The sequence below is a fragment of the Staurois parvus genome, unplaced genomic scaffold (genome assembly GCF_062004578.1).
Source record: "Staurois parvus isolate SC_StPar_1 unplaced genomic scaffold, SC_StPar_1.0 ptg000249l, whole genome shotgun sequence".
Taxonomy (NCBI): Eukaryota; Metazoa; Chordata; class Amphibia; order Anura; family Ranidae; genus Staurois; species Staurois parvus.
The window spans coordinates 11,334,897-11,358,463 of record NW_028318045.1 but is presented as its reverse complement, the minus strand read 5'-3'; the positions used below and the strand labels follow the sequence as shown (position 1 = coordinate 11,358,463).

The 23,567-nt window shown below is 41.7% G+C and overlaps 1 protein-coding gene across 3 annotated transcripts in view; it reads right to left on the bottom strand.

The window, feature by feature from the left end:
- KIAA0930 (KIAA0930 ortholog) overlaps positions 1 to 23,567 on the bottom strand; it is a 76,709-nt gene that overhangs the window by 14,626 nt on the left and 38,516 nt on the right. The window contains exons 2-5 of one of the 3 annotated variants that reach the window (XM_089680771.1): positions 18,510 to 18,685; positions 9,970 to 10,077; positions 3,823 to 3,900; positions 1,322 to 1,423 (exon numbers count right to left, since the gene is read on the bottom strand). In XM_089680771.1, coding sequence (XP_089536897.1) covers positions 1,322 to 1,423; positions 3,823 to 3,900; positions 9,970 to 10,077; positions 18,510 to 18,685 — 464 coding nt within the window. The remainder of the gene's footprint in view (positions 1 to 1,321; positions 1,424 to 3,822; positions 3,901 to 9,969; positions 10,078 to 18,509; positions 18,686 to 23,567) is intronic. The other 2 variants (XM_089680772.1, XM_089680773.1) reach the window with 2 other exon arrangements.

The window sequence follows — 23,567 nt, the reverse complement described above, 5'->3', positions numbered from 1 at the left end:
CTGATGACGTGCTAGTGGCAGGATGGCTGGCTTTTCCAAGACATGGCAGGGCAGTACAATACTCATCTGCTTGCATGTGTTACTCCCTCACTGGCTGGATGAGTGAGGTATTGTTTTCTTTGTCTCGCTGCTGATTTACCTTCTGCAGTAGTATCAATGAGGGAGCGATGCTTGCAGACTAAGTGTATTTAATGCACATTTTAGTGATCCCATCAATGGCGAGTTGTAACGAAGAACAAAATCATTAGCCTGGCATTGGCTTAAGAGGCAAAAAGGACAACCTGCTCAGGCTCCTATCACTGACGTATGTTACTTATCAACAGAGCCCGGTCCTAATTAGAAGAGTTCTATTGCAGAGTGAAGCATGTCCGTAGGAGAAGCCCAAGCAAGGGATTGTAGCTCACAAGCTTTTTTAATTTACACCACAAGGTAATCTCTATCACAAACCAGATCTAAAAAAAAATGCCAGTTTTATGATGGAAAAAAAATAAATAAAAAAAAGCTGTGCACTGAGGGGGCACCCATACAGGAACACTCCTGAGCTGGGCTGTGTGCATCTATAGACACACAGCTAGATTGGCCAAGCTCCATGCTCACAGGATTTGACTGACAGCAGCAAGAGCCAATGGCTCCTGTAATGAGGCAATGCAGGCAGGACAATGCTTGATTGATGAGGGATGAGGAGAGTCAAATATTTAGGACGGGGGGGAAACAGGTAGTGTTGAATTTTTTACATTAACGCATAAAAAAAAAACTGAACTTCTATTTTAAGAAATTATACTTACCTAGATGGATGCAGCTTCGGTCCGATGCTGCAACTGTTCCCTGCCGGTTCTAAGACTGAGAACTGAGCAATCAGCCACTGCTGATCGTGCAGTTCTCAGAGCTCCGTGAGCAGAGAGCTGGTGACCGTCAGTCACTGCTGTCTGCTCTGGCTACCGCCCCCCTCCCCTACTTGAGTGCTGGGCTGTGGAGGGAGTGGCTGTCGCAGGCTGACATCGCATGGACTTTAGCCTGCTGTTGGCTGAAAACTGGTCAAAGGAACATAGAACGAACTGGCTGTACTTCTCCTGTGGATCACAAGAGTGTAAAGGAGCTTTGGCTGTACTGAGGTCAACCTCATTGTGAAAGTGGCAGTCTCTGACCTCAATACACTCAAATCGCTGGCCTGGAACGAGCATGCAGTTAGTGAAGTCAGCTAAACTTATTGCAGGTGAACAACTAGCATCTAAAAAAAGACAGTTCAGGGAATGCACACCACAGGAAGGCAATGGCAAGCCCGGTCATACAAAGCACATGTTAAAACACACACACACTTTACCTCTTCGAAGTTGTCAATCATGAAAAAGATATTGGGGTAACTGATCTTTGATTCCTCTCCCTTACTGTCCATCGGATGTTTGCTTGGAGAGGCAAATACTTGCTGAAACAGCAAAACAATGTCAGAAAGAAAACATTTCTAGCAATGCACAAAATGCAACCTACAATATCAAAGGTGTATGATCTGTTGATTTGTATCTCCTTAAAGTGACCGATTTAGGGCAAAATGTGTGCTGTATAGTCACCTTCTCTACAGCTGATGCTTTCCATTCACTTGCCTGGGCAGTTCTGGATGAAACGACCCTCCACCCATCCTCACAGTGATTGAACATTGTAATTGCCCAATCAGACAAACAGTGTGACACTGCAGAAGAAGGGGAGAGAGTCATTCAGCCATAGCTACAAGTAGCAGGGATTTTGCAGAGCTGTGGCAAGAAGGTGTGGGTAATGCTTCACATGGCCCTTGAGCTTTTTTTTTTTTGTGGCCTCCAAACAGTTTAAGGATTTATACTGATCAAGACCCACGCTGTCCTTCAGTTGATAAAGGCTACACTACCTTATGTAATTTTGCAGCTAATACTTAAGAAAATGTTTCATTTGAGTTTGACGTGCCTGCTCCAAGTAAACATGTTGGCTGCAATGGTCAGCTCCTCTGAAAATGTTGGTTTACTGACTCATTGCTGACCCTCTGACTTCAATAGGGATTCACAGACATGGAAAAAATCTCTCTCCCATATCTATATATCTATATCTATCTCTCTTTACCTTCCTTGCTCTACATACTTGTTCTGAGCCAACATGAAAGTCGGAGGCTCTGCATAAGAAAAGTCAGATTGCATTTTCTAAAAAAGGTAAGCAATAGCAACTCTTATATTGCTCTCATGGTTGATTTTAAACTCTTGCACATGGTGCCATTTAGGAGCAGTGCGTCCCTTACTGCGTTTTAGTGTACCAGGAAGGGTAAGGTGAAGCGTCCAGCCCTACTGCCGGGAGCCTGGTAAAGTTTATGACAGGCTGTGGCTGGACAGGGTTGAACACTGTACTGAGTGGTATGGATTAGGACCCTGTAGGTTCAGGCCTGCATTCCAGACATTCGCCTACAAATGCGCATGGCTCCAAACACCACTACCACACGGTACAGTGTTCAGTCCCATCCAGCCAACACCTGTCCGACTGACATGCTGCCTATAGTGAGCTTGGATGTTGCACCTGTCCCTCTCGAGTACACTAACACACTAGAACACTGTTGGCACTATATAAATCCTGTATAATAATAATAATAATAATAATAATAATAAAAATGGGCCGTAAAGTGGCAGGGATTTTTAAAATGGATGTGGCCTATTCCTGGGAAGCCACCTCTTTGAATAAATAGGCTGATCTTTGGAAATCATGGAAAGACCTCTTCCACCAGGCCAAGGTGTCCCACATATGAACATCAAACCAGAGCAGCAGGAGATAAGACAAGGGTATATGGCTCAGAAGGATGGGGTGGGGAGTTGTTAAATGACCCTCAACTTTTTCCTGCATTGGCAAGATATAAGGGACATTTCAAGGTGGTACTCATGAGATTTTTTTTTTTTTGTTTGGGTAGTGACGGTTGTTACTGTGTCTATGTTGGGGAGATTCCCATTTAATATCTGTGTGCTGACCCGACACTTAAATGGAGAAGTACAGCCAAAGCTCTTTTACAGCTGAAGCCCGCTGTTGGTGGATGTCACTCAGCCGATCCAAGCTGGGGAAAGATCCTGACTTCAAAGTTGCAATCCACCCCAGAGTCTGGAGGGCACCTGCCTCAGCCTCTCCGTGATCCACTGAGAGCCTGAGCCAGCCGCTCCCTTCCCTTCCACAGCCCAGCGCTCCAGTGCGGGGTTACAGCAGACAGTGGTGACTGACAGTCACCACTCTCTGCTCAGAGCAGCTGTGAGATCTCAGCGATCATAGTGAAAAGTATACCTTATGGCACCACTCCAAGCTGTGGCTGGAAGGAAAAAGATCACCCCACTGACCAGTAAGAAGAGGGGAGTCCAAGCGATTCCAGTGTCAGCCAATACAAGTGAAGGGATGGACGCTGCTCAACCGACCAAGAGTCCAATGTTAAAGGAATGGCCTCAGCAGCCATTCTGGTTACACCCTCTGACACATTTCAACCCACCCACCGGGGATTGGTCCCAAAGGTCACCTCTGTGACCAAGCCCCAGTGGCGGGGTGAAACGCATCAAAAGGGTGTAGCCAGAATGGCTGCTGAGGCCATTCCTTAACATTGGACTCTTGATCGGTTGAGCAGCGTCCATCCCTTCACTTGTATTGGTTAACTTAGCGATCATGTTCTCCCCCTTCGAGTCAACAGGGGACAGATGCAGCATCCACCTAGGTATTTGGGGGGGAAAAAACAAACCCCATACTTCTCTTAAGAGAAGTCCACCTTTTCAATATGTTACACCTGTATATAGAGTGTGAGTTAGCCTTTAATGACTGAACATAAAAACTGCAACTACTCACTTGAGATTTCTTCTTATGGATGTGAATGTCTCCGGCATCTGAACGTGTACACACAGCGCACGTCACCAAGTAATCGAGCTGCAAAAAGACAACAGAGGGGTAAGGTCTACATCAGGCGTTGGCAGACATACACGATAAACAATACCTAAAGGATTGGCCCCCGGCAACCAATCAAGTTTCATCCTCCAAAAAAGCGAACAACCCACTTCGGTGAGCAACTGCTCCATTTCTGCTCTGACTTTTCCTGTCTCAGAGAAACAACAGGAAATGAGAGCAAATTTCTTCAGAGGGGAACTCTCACCTAAGGCTTCATGAACATGGCCTTCAAAATCACTGCGTCTACAGAGTTTTGTGTTTTGCCTGTAGGAGCTGCTCAGTGTTATCCTATGTGTCGAAGCAGATTAGGAGGCATATTTTTTGACTTTTAGAGGCAGAAAAAAAAACAAAACAAAAAAAAAAAAAACGAACCACACATCTGGTTTACGTTCTATATGAGGGTTTTTTTCTTTTCTGCCAAGGGTACTGGTGTTTTCATAAGCGCAGTGAACATGGACCCTTAGTTGTCATCAAACATCCTTATTGGAAGATTTCTCTCACTGCATTTTCCAGCTACAATTCTAAAATATCAGTTCAGGACCAGTAAAAACAGAGGGTGACTCTTTAGCAAGGGAAAAGACAGCAATAAAAACACTGATAAAAGTTTAAACCATGTCCTACTATATTCAGTATATTTAATATGCGTAGATTTTTCCCTTTCCTAGTTCACCCTTCATCAACATGCTAATTGTTTAAACAAAAAGACAGTTTTCATTACAAGCCTTAGATTCACTTATATAATCACTGGGTTTCTCTGCTTCTCTATGCAATACAGGCAGATCTCAGCACCTTGTCTCAGTACTCCCCTCAAGAGAGAAGTCCAGATAGAAGTAGCAGGCTGGCATGCAAGAGCAGTTATGCCAATATAAAATTTGGTGGATGTCAGTCTGGAGGAGTGAGTTTCTAGGAATGCAGCATTTGCGTGCAGACCGCCACAGGTAACACCCACATGTGATGTTGAGCCTCCATGATTGAAAGAACTGAAATCCAATAAGTGACCAGGCCTACATGACTCACAAACCATTCATTTTTATACCTGTGGGATTGTGTGCAAGACCCACTCCCAAGTGGCTCTTCCCTCTCTCCCTAGCCTTCTAATTAGGGATGCACCGATATATTGGCAGCCGAAACATATTGGCTGAAAATAGTGCTAATTGGCATTTTGTCAATAGGAAAAAAGCTGCCAATACATGCAAAGTTGCATCTCATAGACTTTCATGTAAAAAAGCCCCCCCGAGTGACTTCAATGCAAAGTTGCGTCCCTATTCACTTCAAAGCAAAATCGCGTCTCCTAGACTCTCATGTAAAAATGCCCCTTAGTGACTTCAATGCAAAATTGCCAGCCATATTAATTAAATGTAAAAAAAAAAAAAAACACACACAACACACCCCTACGTTTCGGTTTTTGGCCAAGTGCATTCTGAATTATTTTTGGTTTCGGCACCAAAATTTTCATTTCGGTGCACCACTACTTCTAATAGGATGGTTCAATATACCCCCTACTACACTTTCCTCACCCTACCTTGGTTACTGTATCCATTCTTGCCTGTTGGCCACGTAACCTTCCTTGTTTCACCCTCTAATTTAACCCCTCCCTCCCTTTTACCTTCCCCACTTCAGTTAATGGAAAATAGAGCTCAACAGCTAAAGAGGACTTTTGTTTTAGGGTTACGAGTGACCACTAATTTCTATGCCTCTTGACATGGTATTTGTCTTTATATGGCTTAAAATTTCCATGTACTTGGTTACTTCTCGGTTATTCAGTCTATTTGTACCACACCTCACCTGGAATATGCCAAGATGCAATAACGCCTTTTCTGTTGAACCATGCTACTCACTGAAAATAAAGACCGAGAAGCAGAAATAGGCAGGCCAGGGACAGTCAGACTGGAGTTAAATGATGGTGATGTTCTTTAGCCAGGAAAGGGGCTGGGTGGGCTTCTATTTAACTTGCTGCAGCTTCTGATGCACATTGTCAGAAGCTCACAGTGTGCAGTGAAATCAGAATAAGCATTTTCAGTACAGGAGAGGAGTCCATACAATTGTGCAAGACTGAAGGAATGGATGGAGTTCAGACTTAACGTATTAAAAAAAAAAATTATATAATAAATAGGGAAGGAGCAGGTTGCCAGTTCACCCTGGGACCCCTGGTACAGCCATTTGAAGAGGCTTACTGACCACTGGTCAGCCAATAGGTGAGGTTGTGGTAAATGCCAAGTCTTACTATTTTTAGGATAACATTGAATTTGCATGTCACACAGATTTAGTGTAGTTAGATTTAGTGTACTTTATGTAAATAAAATTCTTACGTTAATATTACTTTGCAAGAAAAGACAAAAATTAGACCAAAATCTCTATAGAAGATCTTTCAGCAACATTATGATCCCACCCAAGCGAGTCTCACTTCTGTAACAAGGGAGACATCTGGTCAAAAGGCAGAAATGAAACTTTCAAAAGACACCAAATTTATTTTTTTCCCAACAGGGAGGCTACAAGAAAAAAACAAAAAAAAAAAACACAGCACTACAACTTTACAGCTTAATAGTAGCAACTCAGCTGTTTGTGTTATTTTGTGCTTCCAAAGAAGCGGTTTCCTAGCCTCTTCATTTGCTAGAAAGATGGGGCTTAGCAGGCCAGAATAGTTCTATCTATGGGTGAATGTCTTCATGGGACAGAGACTGAACTTTTTCAGTTGTTTTCTTATTCCGGGTCACATTCCTGCACAACATCCTTTTGTCTTTCAGTCAGTTGACCATGCTTATCCTTACCAGACGACGTTTTCCATATGGGGTGAACAGCTGTGAGGAGGTAAAATGGTAGAAGTGCCATCATGGAAAGCACCATCTACAAGATGGGGGGGTCATGCCAGAGGATCAGGTAAGTAAAATGGTTTCTCTTCTCCCCTAGACAAAATGAGGAAGTACAGTAATTCTTGCCACTGCAAGGGACAGTTTTTTGGAGCACAGAGTTGGACTTTTGAGTGGACCTTGAATGAAATAACACACTGCATGAATAACACAGTGTTTTTAGGGTCACATGATAATTCTTAACCTCCCTGGTGGTCTGATTATTTCAGATTTTTGGTGCTGAAAGCGGTACCATTATTTTGCATGGAAATATGTAGTTTTTTATTGTAGGCTGTAATTTTTAGGAATAACTCACTGAAATCTTTCCGAACAAGAGTCTATTAAACATCCCGGGTATGATAAAATTTGAAACACGAAATCATAAATAATTTAATACATAATCATAAAAAATAATATAATAATACATTTAATTCAATACTATAATCAAACCAAAAACACTGAAATTTGAAATAGAGCGCCAAGTTCGCACATTGCTGAGCAAAGTCGCAAAATCGTTTTCAGTGTCGGATGACGAATTTCCCCACTAATCATCACTCAATTCTGCAAGTGGTTCTGATTTACTATCGCTGTTCTCTAGCTGATCTAAATCCGCTTTTGACCTAAAGGGACGCTTTTTGGACGCCATGGACTTTTCTCAGTTTTCAGACAGAAAGGACAGACAAAATGCAGGCAGGGCACAGGACAAAGCACTAGGGACAAAATGTATGTGAAATGGGTTGAAACAGCAAAGTTTTGCTATGTAAAATTTGTTTGGAAAAAAATGGCATTTTTTTAAATTTTCAAATTTCCCGCCGCCGGCAGCGGCGCCCGTACATCCCAACGTCACAGGGACCGGAACACAGAAGCCGGATGCCGGCATCGGCCGGAGGAGATGGCCGGGGATGCTGCAGGGGACACATCGCGGGAGCGAAAGACAAGGTAAGCTCTGCAGGGACTCCCTATGCAGCGCCGCATGGTAAGCCCGAGTGTAGCTCGGGGTTACCGCTTTTGGTACTGACATTTTACCCCGAGCTACACTCGGGAATACCGCTAGGGAGGTTAATATGATCCAACGTAAACGTCAGAATCCTATCAACTTTGCAGTTCTTGTAACAAATTTTTTTATTTTTTTTTTTAAGTATCCAATTTAAAAAAAAAAACATGGTTATTTTAATAAAAAAAGGATTTTACTTACAAAATGTATTACTGCTGTCAGGTTATTTTTAAAATGGAACTTTAGTCCAAAAATTAAAGCAGAACTAAAAAAAGGCAAAAAAGTTTTTTTTTTTCCCACTTTGGATAGAGTAAGGGAGGATTATAACACCTGTCGAATTATTTTTGCCATCTGTCATTGTGCAGAGATATACCTTCAATTCCTGTCCCACAGCCCAACATCCCTACAAATTAAAAGCAATCCCTTGGGACCCCCAGGTTATCAGAACCATTCTCCCCATTGGAAGATGTCCCCTCTATTACTTTTCTGGGGACAACCCAAAACTTGTTTTTTTTTTACTTGCAATGGTAAACATGGCAAATAGAGGGGGAATCTCTCTAACAGGGGGGGGGGGGTATAGAATGTGATTAAAATTATCTTACAAGGAGTTCTAATCCATTCCCACTCTGTCCAAAACTAATAAAAGTTTTGCCTTTAGTTATACTTTAAGTCTTGATCACTTCGGGTTTGGCCCTTTGTAAGAATAGCAATGTAAAACATTAAAAATAAGTGCCTATACTGTTTAAACCACTTGTCCTCCAGAGGATTTACCCCCTCCTTCCTGACCAGGCCATTTTTTGCGATACAGCGCTACGAAGCGTGTTGTACATTTTTTACTGCTTGTTTTGCTGCATTTGTCACCTATTTTTCATGTGGCAAAATGTGTGCTTTTAACAAGGACACTGAAAGCGCACCTAGTTTATTTTAGGTGTATAAATGTGGCCATACACTATACAATCTGATTGTAAAATCTCTGTACAATCTCCTTTAGATTTACCCAAACTACATAATAGGAGGACACAGCATCTATTCAATCACTCTATATCCAATCAAGTAAGCCCTTGCATTACATCAGGGGTGTCCCGTGGGCTGCATGCGGCCTGAGCCCATCTGAAGAGACGCTGGGGTAGCCAGGCTAATGCATGTGGGAAAGAGATCCCAGGGATGCTGTGAAAAAATAGTTGATGGGTGAAGGGTGTGCACAAATGAGGTCAGTGCAAGAGGTGTGTGCTAATGAGATCAGCTGATAATTTGCTTCCGGGGTCCTACTGGCTCCTCTGTCCTCTGTCTACATTCCAGGAATTGAAAAAGAATTTTACCAAAGGCTAAGGTAAGGCCTTGCTCTCCAGATCAAAGAGCTTGAATATTTTTGCAACTCGGGTACATTAACGGAATATTGGTGCATAGGGGAGCTAGATACTATTAAAAAAAAAAAAAAAAGGCAACTTAGCCTTTAAATGTATTTTGTAAATACACAAGCAGTGTAAGTACTAATCAGTCTTTACTGTCCCTGTACAGCAGGGATGGATGTTCAAGGAAGAAGCAGCACAAAGCCAATCCGTTCATGTGCGGACAAGAAAAATGCTGATAGGAAGAGAAAGCACAGTGACACAGCAACAAGCTCATCACTGTGCTATTTCTCCTTGTACTGTCCAATCACAGATTGGGGCAGAATCCAGATGACCTGGAGTCAGGAGTGTGTTGAATGACGCTGGCCAAATAGAATGAGGACATAAAGCGTCAGAAAAAAAAGTGCTGTGGTGGTCATCTCTAGTTTGAAGGGGGGATAGTGCATCAAAAGCTGGTTTTGGTATTTCATCTTTTAACAAGCTATTTTATTCTTTTTTGGAGTTCTGGATAAAAAAAAAAAAAAACAAAAAAAAAAAAACACACCACCACACAAAAAAACAAACAAACACAAAAAACACAAAAACACAAAACCACAGTGCCTTCCCCATCTGCCCCATTGCAAAATAGTATTACCTCTACAACTAGAAGATGTTAAACTCATTGGGTTAGAAATTAATACAAGCTTGCCATAAACAACTGATGTTGGCCAAGAAATTCATCCTTCAAAAAAAATTAAAAAAATATGAAAAAAAAAAATAAAAACCAAAACTTTGCATTGAAATGAATCGAAATATTAGGCCCTTTCATAAATAATATGAATCTTCCCAACCACCAGTGGTCACACCAGGGACAGTCTCTGACCTTCTGTAAAATAAGGTTTAAGTAGACACTCTCCTCCCAGTCAATGTCAGGGTCTCCGAGGCCGGGAAGCTTCTTCGAATCCTTTCGATAGACTTCAACTTCTACCTGCTGGAAACCATCAGAATAATATGACATAAGACATAGCTCTGACAGAGTCCAAAATAATTATCAAAAATAACATTTTACATTAGAACAGCCAGGGCATTGTATGGTCAATAAAACATGTTTTACCTACATCCCTGCAATAACTACAACATTGCAACACAGAAACAGGACTTCAAACAGGCTGATAATTTGATTAGCTTGTTCAGAATGTATAGAAAGAAGAAAACATCAATGATGATCCACCAAAAACCACAACAATCAGATTTCGGCGACTCATGTTAGATCAGTAAAAATTGGTGGTAATGTTCACAACCAAATTCATCTCATCAATTCTTTAGTACATACAGCGGGTAAAATAAGTATTTTTTCTCAGTAAATCTATTTCTCAGATTGGTGTTATTGACATGAAATTTTTACCACATGTCGGTAACAACCCATGCAATCCATACATACAAAGAAAAAAAAAAAAACAAAAGTTCAGAAAAGAAGTTGTGTAATATAATGGAATGACACAGGGAAAGCATTGAATGTGCTTACTGAAATCAAGTCAGGAGATTGGCTGGGCCATTCTAGCAACTTTAGTTTCTCTCTCTTTAAAACCAATTGAGAGTTTCCCTGGCTTTGTGTTTGGAATCATTGTGTTGCTGAAATGTCCACCCTTGTTTCATCTCCATCATCCTGGTTGACGGCAGCAGATTTTTATCAAGAATGTATTGGTACATTTTTCTGTTCATCCTTCCTTCAATGATATGAAGTTTGTCTGTACCATACGCTGGAAAAACAGCCCCACACCTGGACGCTCCCACCACCAAACTTCACTGCTGGTATGGTGTTTTTGGGGTATGGCATCCAAAGAGTTCAATTTTGGTCTCATCTGACCAGACTATACTCTCCCAGCATTTCACAGGCTTGTCTAAATGTTGTGCAGCAAAGTTTAAATGAGCTTCAACATATTTTTTTCTTCAGCAATGGAGTCTTGCGTGGTGAGTGTGCATACACACCATAGCAGTTGAGTGCATTACTTATTGTTTTCTGTGAAATAATTGTACCAGCTTATTCCAGGTCTTTCTGAAGCTCTCCACAAGTGGTCCTTGGCTCTTGGACAACTCTTCTGATAATTCTTTTCAATCCTCTGTCAGAAATCTTGCGAGGAGCACCTGGTCATGGCCGGTTTATGGTGAAATTATGTTCTTCCTACTTCTGGATTATGGCCAAAACAGTGCTCACTGGAAAATTCAGAAGTTTAGAAATCCTGTAACCAATGCCATCAGTATATTTTGCAAGAATAAGGTTGAGAAGGTCTTGAAAGAGCGCTTTGTATTTACCCATTATGAGAGGTTCCTTGTGTGACACCTTGGTAATGAGACACCTTTTTTTTTTCTTTATAGGCCACCAGTTGAGACTTCACTAGCTGATAATTATTTGCACTGACAAGGGGCAGGATTGCTTTCCAATTACTGATAGATTTTAGCTGGGGTCTTGGCTTTCCATGCCTTTTTGCACCTCCCTTTCTTCACGTGTTCAATACTTTTTCCCCTGTGTCACAACATTTTATTACACAAACCTAATTTCTGAACTTATTTGTTGTAGTTTGTGTATGTATGGATTGCATGGATTGTTACCAATGTGGTGAAAATGTCAATAGCACCTTTAGAAATACATTTACTGAGAAAAAAGGTGTTGGTGTTCAATACTTATTTGACCTGCTGTATTAAAAAACTAACTAATCCTACTACAGAGCAAATTAATATTTCAGACAATTACCTGTGGTTTACACTAGCCCACACGCGGCAGTCTGAATGCGGGTACCAATGCGATTACTGCAATTGAATCGTGCTGCTCTTGCAAGAGGAGTGGAGCTGCCATTCATCCTGAAAAGCACCCCCACACATCTCAGCCCACAGCACAATCACAGGTGGTGCAGGCACAAAAATACCATGCGGCTTGCCTATGGCCGCGTTTTTATTAAAAGGTGCATACACCTTTATTGTGTGTTTCATGCGGCACAGCAGCCAATTCAAATGAATGGGCTGCCATGCCCGAGCAAATGCTGGCCGCACGGTCCCCACTAGTGTGAACCAGGCCTTAGATAAATGAGGCAACTGCATACGCACACTGAATGCTGGTATACATTTTTTTTGCGGGGTCAAATTAGGAATACATATCACATACCTGTATACAAACAAATGGCAACCACCCCAACCTATGACTAGCCTTTGCAGCAAGGAGCACATTGAAGGGCAATGCACGATAAAACTTTCCAGCTCACTTAACAGTAAGCCTGCAATAAAACCAAATTTACCCCGTCTGTCTACTATATGTGCACCAACTTGGAAGACTCAAAATTATAGGAGTTAGGACTGCAGTACACTGGGATGCCTTGACATGGTCACTGCAGCTTACACATATATTTACAAATGTGTGCAAACTAAACCTTGTTTTTAACATGAACTGTTAGACAGGGTCCATTTGGCTTTGTTGCAGGCTGGCAAGTGAGCTTGGAAATTGTTTTTGATAACATACCTGGGCAATCCCCCTGGAACAGAGAATCACTGAAGTAGCCACCGCTAATAGGGTGATCCTCCTTTATTCCAGGTTCAATGTCGAGCATTTGCCACGCTTCATTAATAACCATGGAAGGGAGTCACTTGTCATTACAGGCGCCATTCAGAGAATGCCGTGTATTTTTCTCAATGAATGCAATGCATTTTCTGATTGGATGAGGTGTAGACCATGACTTTGAGCTTGCTGCATGGTTACTATGCAGCAAGGCAGATGCTCGACACAATCTGGAAGACAGCGAGGATCACTAAAGTAGAGGCGAGTACTACAGCGATTGTTTCCACAGGAATTGGCCAGGTGTGGAATACAGTATGTGTACTTACATTGGTTCAAACTATACCAATGTAACTATACAAAATATCTGGAACTCAGCCTCAGCTTCCCCCACTACTGTGCAAAAGTTTTAGGCAGGTGTGAAAAAAAATGAATGTTTGGGGTAATTTTCCTCCTGCAAAATACATTTGTGGCCAAATTCCATGCCTCCTTGATGGTATGGTATGATGGATAAGTATATGCCTGTATTTCTCAGAATTGAGAACATCATCTTTGATCCTGACCAAATCTCCAACGCCATTTGCAGAAATGCAGTGCCAAACTTTCAAGGAACCTCCACCATGCTTCACTGTATGTAGACACTCATTGTACCTTTCTGAAGTGAAAAAACAGCTTCCTGCTACAGCTAAATATTTCAGATTTTGACTCATCAGTCCAGGAGTACCTGCAGCCATTTTTCTGCATCTCAGTTTCAATGTTTTCGTGCATAGTTCTGTGCTGATGGCCTGTTCTGATGTTGAAGGGACGTACAGTGAGGAATTGACCGGCTCCTCCCTTGTAGTTCTGGGCCGATTCCTCAGCTTTCTTATCAGTGATAACCCACGAGGTGAGATCTGGCATGGAGCCCCAGTCCGAGGGAGACTGACAGTCATCTTTAGCCTCTTCCATTTTCTAACAATTGCTCCAATAGTTGATCTATTTTCACCAAGCTGCTTGGCAATTGCCCCGTAGCCCTTTCCAGCCTTGTGGAGGTCCATAATTGTGTCTCTGGTGTCTTTTGACAGCTCTTTGGTCTTGCCTATGGTAGTAGTTGGTGTCTGACTGACTGTGGGGTGGACAGGTGTCTTTAAAGAGCTCAGACAGGTGCTACTAAGTTAGATTGAGTGGAGTAGAGGAGGACTTTTTAAAGGCACAGTAACAGGTCTTTGAGAGCCAGAATTCTTGCTGTTTCTCAGGTGTTCAAATACTTATGTTCAGCAGTGCAAGACAAATAAATTCTTTAAAAATCATACAATGTGATTTCCTGAATTTAAAAAAAAAATTTAAGTCTCTCAGAGTGGGAATGCACCTACAATGTGAATTTCAGACCCCTCCATGATTTCTAAGTGGGAGAACTTGCAAAATCGCAGGGTGTTCAATTACTTCTGTTGCTCACTGTAAGCATGGTATGTCTCATTTGCTACATTGAAGTTTTCTTGGACAACCATTGACTCTACGGTCCTCAACGCGGGCCAGTTTCTTTGTGCTTCTTTAACAGAACTTGAACAGCACATCTTAAAACCCCAGTCTGCTTTGAAATTTTTGTCGGAAAAGACCTTGCTGATGCAGCTGTATTGTGTACCTTGTTGCTGTGCTTAGTCATGGTGTAGGACTTGTGACATGACGCAGTCTTCCACAACCTCACCGTAGAGTGGATTCACACAACAGCAGTGCGGGAAATCGCTTGTGATTCGGACAAGAATCGCATCGCATTCCTGTTCAAATCACATGTGACTCTTTGCAGTGTGATTTAAGCCCAGTCTTGTGAATGGGCTCAAATCGCATCCGCACGAAAAAGGTGCAAAAAAACTTTTTTTGCCGCGCCACAATCAAATTGCATGGGTTTTCCTATCCATGCGATCCGTTTCTTACAATCGGTTATCGGTTTTGGGGTGCCATTAATTTTACATGGACACCGGTGGCAGATTGAATGAACGGAGTGTGATTTCAATGAGCTGCGGGAAACGCTCAAGATTTGCTGCGTTTCCAGCACCGCATATATGTGAATTAGGTCTTAGTAGCAGAGTTTGGCCGTTCCCCACCCAGTTTTAGGCCTCCTACACAGCAGTTTCTGTTTATGACCGTTTCAACCTACATATGTAATTGATGATCATTAGCACATGGTAGATATAATTGGTTAATCATACACATGACTAATGCTACAAAAGCCCTGACTTTGTGCAAGTGCACAAGAGTAAGAACTGATGCTGGTTTGGAGCCAAAAGGGTAGTCACATCAGATATTGTTTTGATTTACATTTTTCTTCTGTTCTCCCACATTGAATTTTGTACATTGCTAAAAACCATTAAAATATAGATTTTTTTAAATCATTCTTACTTTACATAATTTTTTCACAACTGCCTAAAATGTTTGCACAGTACTGTACATCCTACAATTGAGTGCCATCAGCCGACATTTTGTGTGGCTGCTGGCTTTCAATTCCGGCTGTCAAACAGCTGCAGTCCCAACTGAAGATTCGAAACCAAACAAGTCAGAATCCATTATGGTAGTATTATTTGAAGGCTACTAAGACCTAATTCACATATATGCGGTGCTGGAAACGCAGCAAATCTTTTGTCAATGAAGCCTGTAGCCTGCATATAAAACACTAGCACCTTCAGGCCTTAAGTTTAAAAACTTTTTTCTAGTGTTTTGGGGAAAATACTTTTAAATGCAAAACACACCTAAACACATGCACAATATATTCCATAAGAGCGCTTTTTATGCTGCATTTTTCTGCATGCAGTTCTGGCATTTTTTTCTCCTGCCTAGTTTGCATGGACCCTCAAGACTACAGTGGGATCTGCAGTACTGTCTATTTAATTTTTGGATAGCTTGGTGAATTTCCTCTTTAAAGTCAGCAGCTACAAGTACAACTTTGGAAGTTCTCAACCCAAAAGAAAGAAAGAATCGATCGCAATAAAAGACAAAAGTGGTCCATTGGGTCTGCCATCTTTTTGAATTTTTTTTCTTCTAACTTTTGATCTCAGTATAGATCTGGGTTTGTCCCAAGAATATTTACATGCTGTTGACCTCTGCTTGAAATGAGGTCTACCTGAGGCAGTGGCAGCTGTCGGCACTCTATGTGATATGTGACACTAGGCTTTGAAAGGAAACTGCTGTCATGCCAGGTTCCCTTTAAAGGATTTCTCAAGTGGTTTCCCTAGTGGGGAAGGGGTGGGGGGTGTTTGTAATTACTCAAGGGCATGCACTATGCAACAACCAGAGTTATTTAAATGGGTTTTATGTTCTTATAAACAAAATTAATGTCCATTTCCTGCAACAGAACTGCTGCAGTCAGCCTACTACGTGATGGGAGATTTACCAGGCGCGCAAGCGCTTACATTAAACCTCTTAACGCTTAAATGACCACAATAGACAAGACAATCCGTCACCTCAATCTGTCGCATCCATTTAGGGACTTCGCTTTCATTTTCTGAACTCTAGACGCTAACACCGAGTAAAAGGATTAAAAGACAGGGCTTCTATTTAAAGCGAACCTGTCACGAAGGTAATGATTTCAAACAAATTTCAGCTCCATAAAAATATGGTTTTAAGAGTTTGGTGTGGAGGAGCTCAAGTGACCTACACGGAGCCCGAGCCCTAACCCTACTGAACAACTTTGAGGTGAGCTGGAACATCAGTTGTGAGCCAAGTCTTCTCAATAATCATCAGTACCTGACCTCACAAATGCTCATTTGGGTAAAACAGCAAAAATTCCCACTGCAAAATCTGGTGGAAAGCATTTCTAGAAGAGTGGAGGGTACTAAAGGGGGTGGGATTGTGGAGATGGGAGTTACTACATATTAATGCCCATGTTACAGAATTGTGTGTCTAACTGGTTCATACAGGTATGATGGTTAGTTGTTCACACACCTTTAGCCACACAGCATGCATACCACCCTAAGTACAACCTCGGCCCTTTTCTCCACTTTAGACTCCCACTTTCAAGACTTGAAGCATTTCTCCCCATCTCAGGAACTCCCTGAGCACTCTCCAACCCTTCAAATGTCCAGTATAAAATGTACCTCCATCAATAAACCAGTCAAAATAGAACATTGCTTCTTCATCCAGAAGATGGGCCACGCATGTCCCCTTTTACTTATTGCTCATCTTTTTCTTTACTCCTTGATCTTATTTTTAATTGACCCTGCTTTTGTTGTATATTTCAGAATTTTCTTAAATTTTTGTAATACATTTGGAATATTTAGTCTTGGCAATAAAGCTTGCTTTTAGAAGTCAAGGAGCCAATTAAAAATGCTATTACTAATAATTTTCATTTAAACCATTGTCAGGATTTTGTCACTTTCTGCATCCCTGCTAGTAAAACTTTTTTTTTTCTCTTAAATATCCAACCAAAGTTCAGCTGACAATTCAACAAAATGACAAACAGGTAATTACCCATATCAGGGTTTTAACAATGTAGAAAGGACAAAAGCCAGCTTTCATAAATTGGTATATCTTACAGAGTCGTAATATAACTAAGATCCTGTATCCAAGATGGGACATTTGTGGCAAGTGGAAAATCTAGTGGTCAGGTAAGACAGTGAGAAAGCATAATCAGGGGGGCATAGGCCAAGAGGGATTAAGGGAGTAGACTGGCAGAATCTACTTCCCAGATACGGAAGTGTGTATCTGCTCTAGTAGCGGAGGGTCATTGTCAGTTTCAATATAGCGGTAGGTTACAAAGATTCCACAGTGGCCAAAAGGATCCTTCTAGTTGTACAATCTGTTCCGGGGATCGGATTCGGTCATCCCATAAAAGGGGTGAAAAAACAAAAAGGGGGGGTGGATACATTGTCCATTCACATCAGTCCCTGCCCTCAAGGAGCTTATAAAGCAAGGTCCCCAACACACACACACACACACAAGCATGTCTTTGGAGTGTGAAAAAGAAAAAAAATCATAAACAGGAGCAGACAGAAGAAACCCATCCAAAAACACGCCAATGCCATGCAAATAGTGTCCTGACATCCACTATGTGTCCCTTGCGACCACTTGATACTGCAACATAAAATACATTTTTTACAGTGGTCACTGGAACAGGACGTGATCATTGTCACACTGTTCCTCTCCCTTTGGTGAGATTTCCTCCCATTTCCTTCTGCGGGGCAGAAATAAAAAAATTAATTTTAATTTTTTTTTTGATTTAAAAAAAAAAAACAAACAAAAAAAAAAAAAAAAAAACACCACACCAAAAGTACTTTCCCAGTGGGGCACAGACAGAATCAAGAGCCTGGCAGAGGGGAGAGACTGTCTTTTCCCCAAAGTAAAACAAAGAGCAGGTCCCAGCAACAGAAGAGGTGTAATACTATCCTCTCCAGTGCTCATGTCTAATACCTTATCTGTAGATCCAGCAAAAACCGCTTCCACAATACTCACTGGCATTTGACTTGACACTTCCAGGAATGCACAATGCCTCACACTGTGGTTGTTTCTGCTAACCCCCATGTCACTACCGAGTCTTGTAGTGACATCTGAGCACAGATGCACAGCACATGGGAGAGACACTTTCTAAAAAGGAAAGTCTGAGATTGTAGAATGGATCAAAAAGGTAAGCCACGGGTGGCCAGAGAGGCAGTATACTATATATCTATTGCAGGAATCCAACCCACTGCCTTTTTTTTTTCCTTCGCAAAATGACAGGGCCCCTTTATACCACAATAAGTATAATCCTGAGTGGTTGCTCTGGCACAGATAACTGCTCTGTACATAAATTAAAGACATACCAATCGTTTTCAGTTCTGTTTTCTCTATTCTCTACATCTGAATTAGGTAATAATAGAATTGTGCAGAGGGATTATAAGAAAAGAAGATTAAAACAGCTTTTTAAAATTTACCCTGCGAGATACTCCTCTGCTAGTCACCTTTTTGCCTTCGATGCCGTCTGTGCCCACATAGGACAGTTTCCGTCGCACGTAGAAGAGCATGTCATCCTGTCGTGGAGCCAGTTTTTCCATAAAATATGTGGAATACATCCAAGTCCAAAACACAATGCGGTCATCTTTAAAACAACCTGTAAAAAAAAAAAAAAAAAAAAAAAAAATTATTAGCGATCATCTGATGTTCTTAGAAAAACTAATGGTGCTCCACAAATCAAGAGATCAGGGACTCCAGACTCTGCCTATCGAAGTCTGTCTGCAACTATGCATCCCCAAATCCTTTACAAATGCAAACATTCCTGTTCCTGCCCCACTGCAGGGGATCGCATAGTAAAACACACGCCAGAAATCTGCAGTCCTACCCAGAGGTACTGTGTCGTTGTCCCCCCAACTTTAAAGGGCTGCAAGGGGGGGGGGGAATAAATAATAAATAAAAAAAAAGAGTATATATATATATATATATATATATATATATATATATATATATATATATATATATATTAAATTACACACATGCCAGTTCACACACAACTGCTTGACCATAGAACCACATGTGTTTCATAGGACCACACACCAAAAAAAAAGTGAACCACAAAACCATTATTCATAAGTTGGCTTCAGCTGGCTCTCCGCCCATCAAGAAAACCTTTACAAAGCGTTTCACCCAAAGTAGGGCTTAATTGTAGGGGCCTGTACAATTAAACCCTATTTGGGTGAAACACAGAGAGGTTTTCCTATTGGACGAGAAAGCCAGCTTGTGAATTTCTGTTTTGTGGTTCACGTTTTTGGTGTGTGAACCTGTGAAACACTTGTATACCTCCAATACATACATATTTCCTATGTTTTATCCCTTTTAAGACCCTGCAAGTATAGAAAAATAACGATTGCCCAGAAATGTACTTGGCTCCCAATTCTTGTTGTGGGCTGACAACACATAGCATTTTAGTGGACTAAATGTTGTCTGCACTGCCCACTGTCTGTTGCCAAACTATTGAATCACTCTCCATAACACTAGAAACCATATTTTGTAGTCCCATGATCCCAAATAACTAGGAGGGCTAATCAGACTACTTAAAGCGGAACTCCAGTCCCCATAATCAACTTTTTTTTTTAATTCCCTTGTGATTGTTATTACTTGTACATTTGAATTAGAAAACTGTTAGAACAGTATTCGTGCTGGTTAGCTTAAAATTTTTTAATAATTTACCTGATCTCAGATGCAGGCAGGTGGCCATTTAGGATGTGGGCATCTGAAGCCCACTTGTGTCTTTTTTTCGGGATTCGGTGCAGCTGGCTACCCAGCACACACCTCCTGATCTCAAGTCTGCGCAGTAATGACACTGCACGGCGCATTGTGTTTAGTGCAGGTTGTTGTAGCAATGGCAGCATCATGGAAGTACCCACCCTGTTGCTATGGCAACCTGCCAATCACATTACATTATTAGGCTTCCCAAAGACTCCTGGGATAGATGACGCCAATATCCCAGGAGTCAAAGGGAATCGCCTAATGACATCGCCTAGGAGGACGGGACAGGAAGTGTCGCCTGAAGAATTATAATAAAAAGGTATTTAAAAAGGTAAAAAAAAATTATTTCCATTTTGCACTGTACATTGGAGGGGCATTGGAAATATTGGAAGTTTAAAAAAAAGACTGGAACTCCACTTTAAGATAATATAGTACGAGTGCACAGGACACAGGCCTACTCTGAGTTTCTGATATGATCATCGGGGATTTTCTTTTGCACTGTTTGAACAGATATACCCAAATTATATAATGTAACCAACAGAGCCAAGAGGTACCCTATATAAAAGCACCTAAAACAAAACTGCCCGCTTAGGCAGATACAATCATATGTAGAACTACCTCCTTAGGCGTCGCTAGACGATTTGGATCCCTCTATAGATCTGCACAGCCAGTCAATACACATCTTCACACAGGCTTGCATACAGAGTCAGAAATCAGTCCTTGAGCTTTGGTTTAGTTGATTTAGGGGATTTTAACTGGGATAGGGTTAGGGGTGTACAGGATGCCCAAGGAAACTGATGAACGGAGGACAACTTCCTGGAACTAGTTACAAGCCTTCACTGCAACATAATCTTTGTTGGAGAGCTAGCCAGGGTCTCCTCAATGTACCACCCCCTAGACCCTAGATGAACTCCTTCACCCAGCAATCTTGAGGTATCCCTGAACAGGGGATCTGGTGTCTGTTACTTTAAAAGTGCACAGTTCCAAGTAGACAGCGAATCTTGTTTCCCACCAGAGTGCTCCTACCCCTATCCACCCAGGGGGTGCAGAGATACTCCGATTTTCTCATGTACCGCTGGTGGGTTGGTAGCCGTTTCCAGACCTTTTTAGCTAGGCCACTCCTTACCTGCCATACAGGTGGGTCCTCGCTCTGGAGGAGGCCGGTGAAACTCTGAGCTTCTCCTTTTCCAGCTCCAGACCTGCAGGTAAGCCCCATCCCACTGGGCCTCCTCACAGCCTCCTGCCTTCAAACCTCACATCTTCCTCCTGAACTCTCATGCAGCTGAGCAGGCTCCAACACTTTTAAGGGTGTCCCAGCCCCTCTTCAATCTCCTGTTGGGAATTGGCTAGGATCCTTCAAGAGTGCAAGCCAGTCACTCCACAGACCCACCCACTGCCTCTAGAGCCTTCCTCCACAGCCCTAGAGCAGGGGGAAATTCCAGAGGAGCTGGACTATACAGCCTCAGCTCATGACCACAATTTGACCTTCTGGGTATTACACCCAGGCTGCTACTTAGCCTTCTTCTATGACAATTAGGAATCTAGCTCCCCCTAGTTAAACTAGAGGGTGCTACATATAAATACAACTAAATTTATAAGATATACCAAAATACTTTCAATGGCATTTTACCAAACCAAAATGCGGCAAATAAGAATCTTTAAAAGGATAAAACATACATTTTGAAAATGTACAAATACTTGACTTAAGCACCTCTGAAGTTACTAGGGTAACAGAATCTCACTAAACATCCTAAAAAGTTGCTAGGTATTGCTCTCCACACAGCTGGTAAGGGACCTAAGACTGCTGTACCAGGGGTTTCTTTAGGATTCATGTACTTGGGCCTCAGAAGTAATCCAAAGCAACACAGCTTTTGACTTGCTTCTATCTTTCTAACAACTAGCTTATGGAGTTTCTTCTCAGTTGCTTGTGCTTCCACAATGACTTGTCTGAGATAGAAAAGCAGTACAGATACAAACAAGCATCAGTGGAGAGACTCATCCTCTATTGGATGGCTGTGTCTGTAAAAGTGCCTGTATCTAGGGTTTTCATCAGACAGTCTCAAATATTCATCTTGCTTGCTATCCTTCTAGTGAACCCACAGAGCAACAGGCATTCTCTCATGTCTCAAGTTTGTAAAACGATGTACAAAGATTTTGTTGATATAGTAAAACAAAAAAAAAAAAAAACACAAAAAAAAAAACAAACCACACACGCCACACAAACACACCGCTACCAAAAAGGTTCAGTGATAAAAGTTTTGATGATCAAAATGCATCAGTAATGAAACCTCTATACCAAAATCAATTTAAGTTTATGGGCCAATACTGTATAAGCAATGGCATTGTTCACTGTACATATATAATTACAAACTGAACACAGTCAAGCACATTTGCATTAAACTGATCATAATCACAGATTAAAAACCATTTAATAAAAAAAAAAATATGACGGATTGTATTCATTTAAAAATGTAAAAGAAGCTGAGGAAGCATAAGTAATTAATATTGTAAAATACACTGCGATAAGAGAAAAAAAAAAAAAAGAAGCCTGCACTGGTCTAATAGCTTCCTGTATGAAGTCTGACACCGTATCTCCATTAGCAGAGGCAGTGGTAGGCAGATGTCTCAGCAGGGAGGGATGACCTTAGGGAATCAATGCTTTACTGGTTTTCATCGATTGAATTGTAGGGGAATTTGGGACAAAGAAAGAAAAAAAAAAATAAGAAATATGAAGGGCGTGGGTTCATGCTACTTGACAACAGACCTTAAAACACTCATCTGCCATCTACCCAAGTACATGGCAGACAGGCATGTTCCTAAAATTCAACTTCCTTGACAGCAACTGAATTTAAGCAAAGAACGGATGAAAATGAAAATGGAAATGGAGTTTTACTGATTCTGGCACTGAGGAAATGCCCTTATGTATCATGTCCTGCTCTGTAACTAGTGCATTTAAAGAAAAAAAACAAAAACACAAAAACACACACACTAATCAGAACAGGTCTAATCTTTTCCTAGTTGCACAATTGAGCCACTTGCCGACAGCTGCAGCTTGCTTCCATATATACACCATTATTGTCAAAAGTATTGGGACACCCCTCCAAATCATTGGATTCAGGTGTTCCAATCACCTCCATGGCCACAGGTGTATAAAATCAAGCACCTAGGTATGCAGACTCCTTCTACAAACATTTGTGAAAGAATGGGTCGCTCTCAGGAGCTCAGTGAATTAAAGTATGGTACCGCAATAGGTTGCCACCTGTGCAATAAGTCCATCCGTGAAACTTCCGTGCTATTAAATATTCCATGGTTAACTGTTAGCGGTATAACAAAGTGGAACCAACTGGAAAACAACAGCAAATCAGCCATAAAGTGGTAGGCCACATAAAATGACAGAGCGGGGACAGTGCATGCTGAAGCGCACAGTGCGCAGAAGTCACCAGCTGTCTGCAGGATCAATAGCTAAAGACCTCTAACTTCATGTGGCCTTCACGTTAGAACAGTGTGTAGAGCTCATGTAATGGGTTTCCATCGCCAAGTGTAGCTGCATCCAAGCCTTACATTACCAAGTGCAATGCAAAGTGTTGGATGCAGTGGGGCAAAGCACAACGCCAATGGACTCGAGTAGTGGATAAATGTTCTCTGGAGTGATGAATCATGCTTCTCTGGCAATCCGATGACTTGCCTGACTGCATTGCCCCAAGTGTAGAGTTTGTTGGAGGGGATTATGGTGTGGAGTTGTTTTTCAGGGGTTGGGCTTGGCCCCTTAG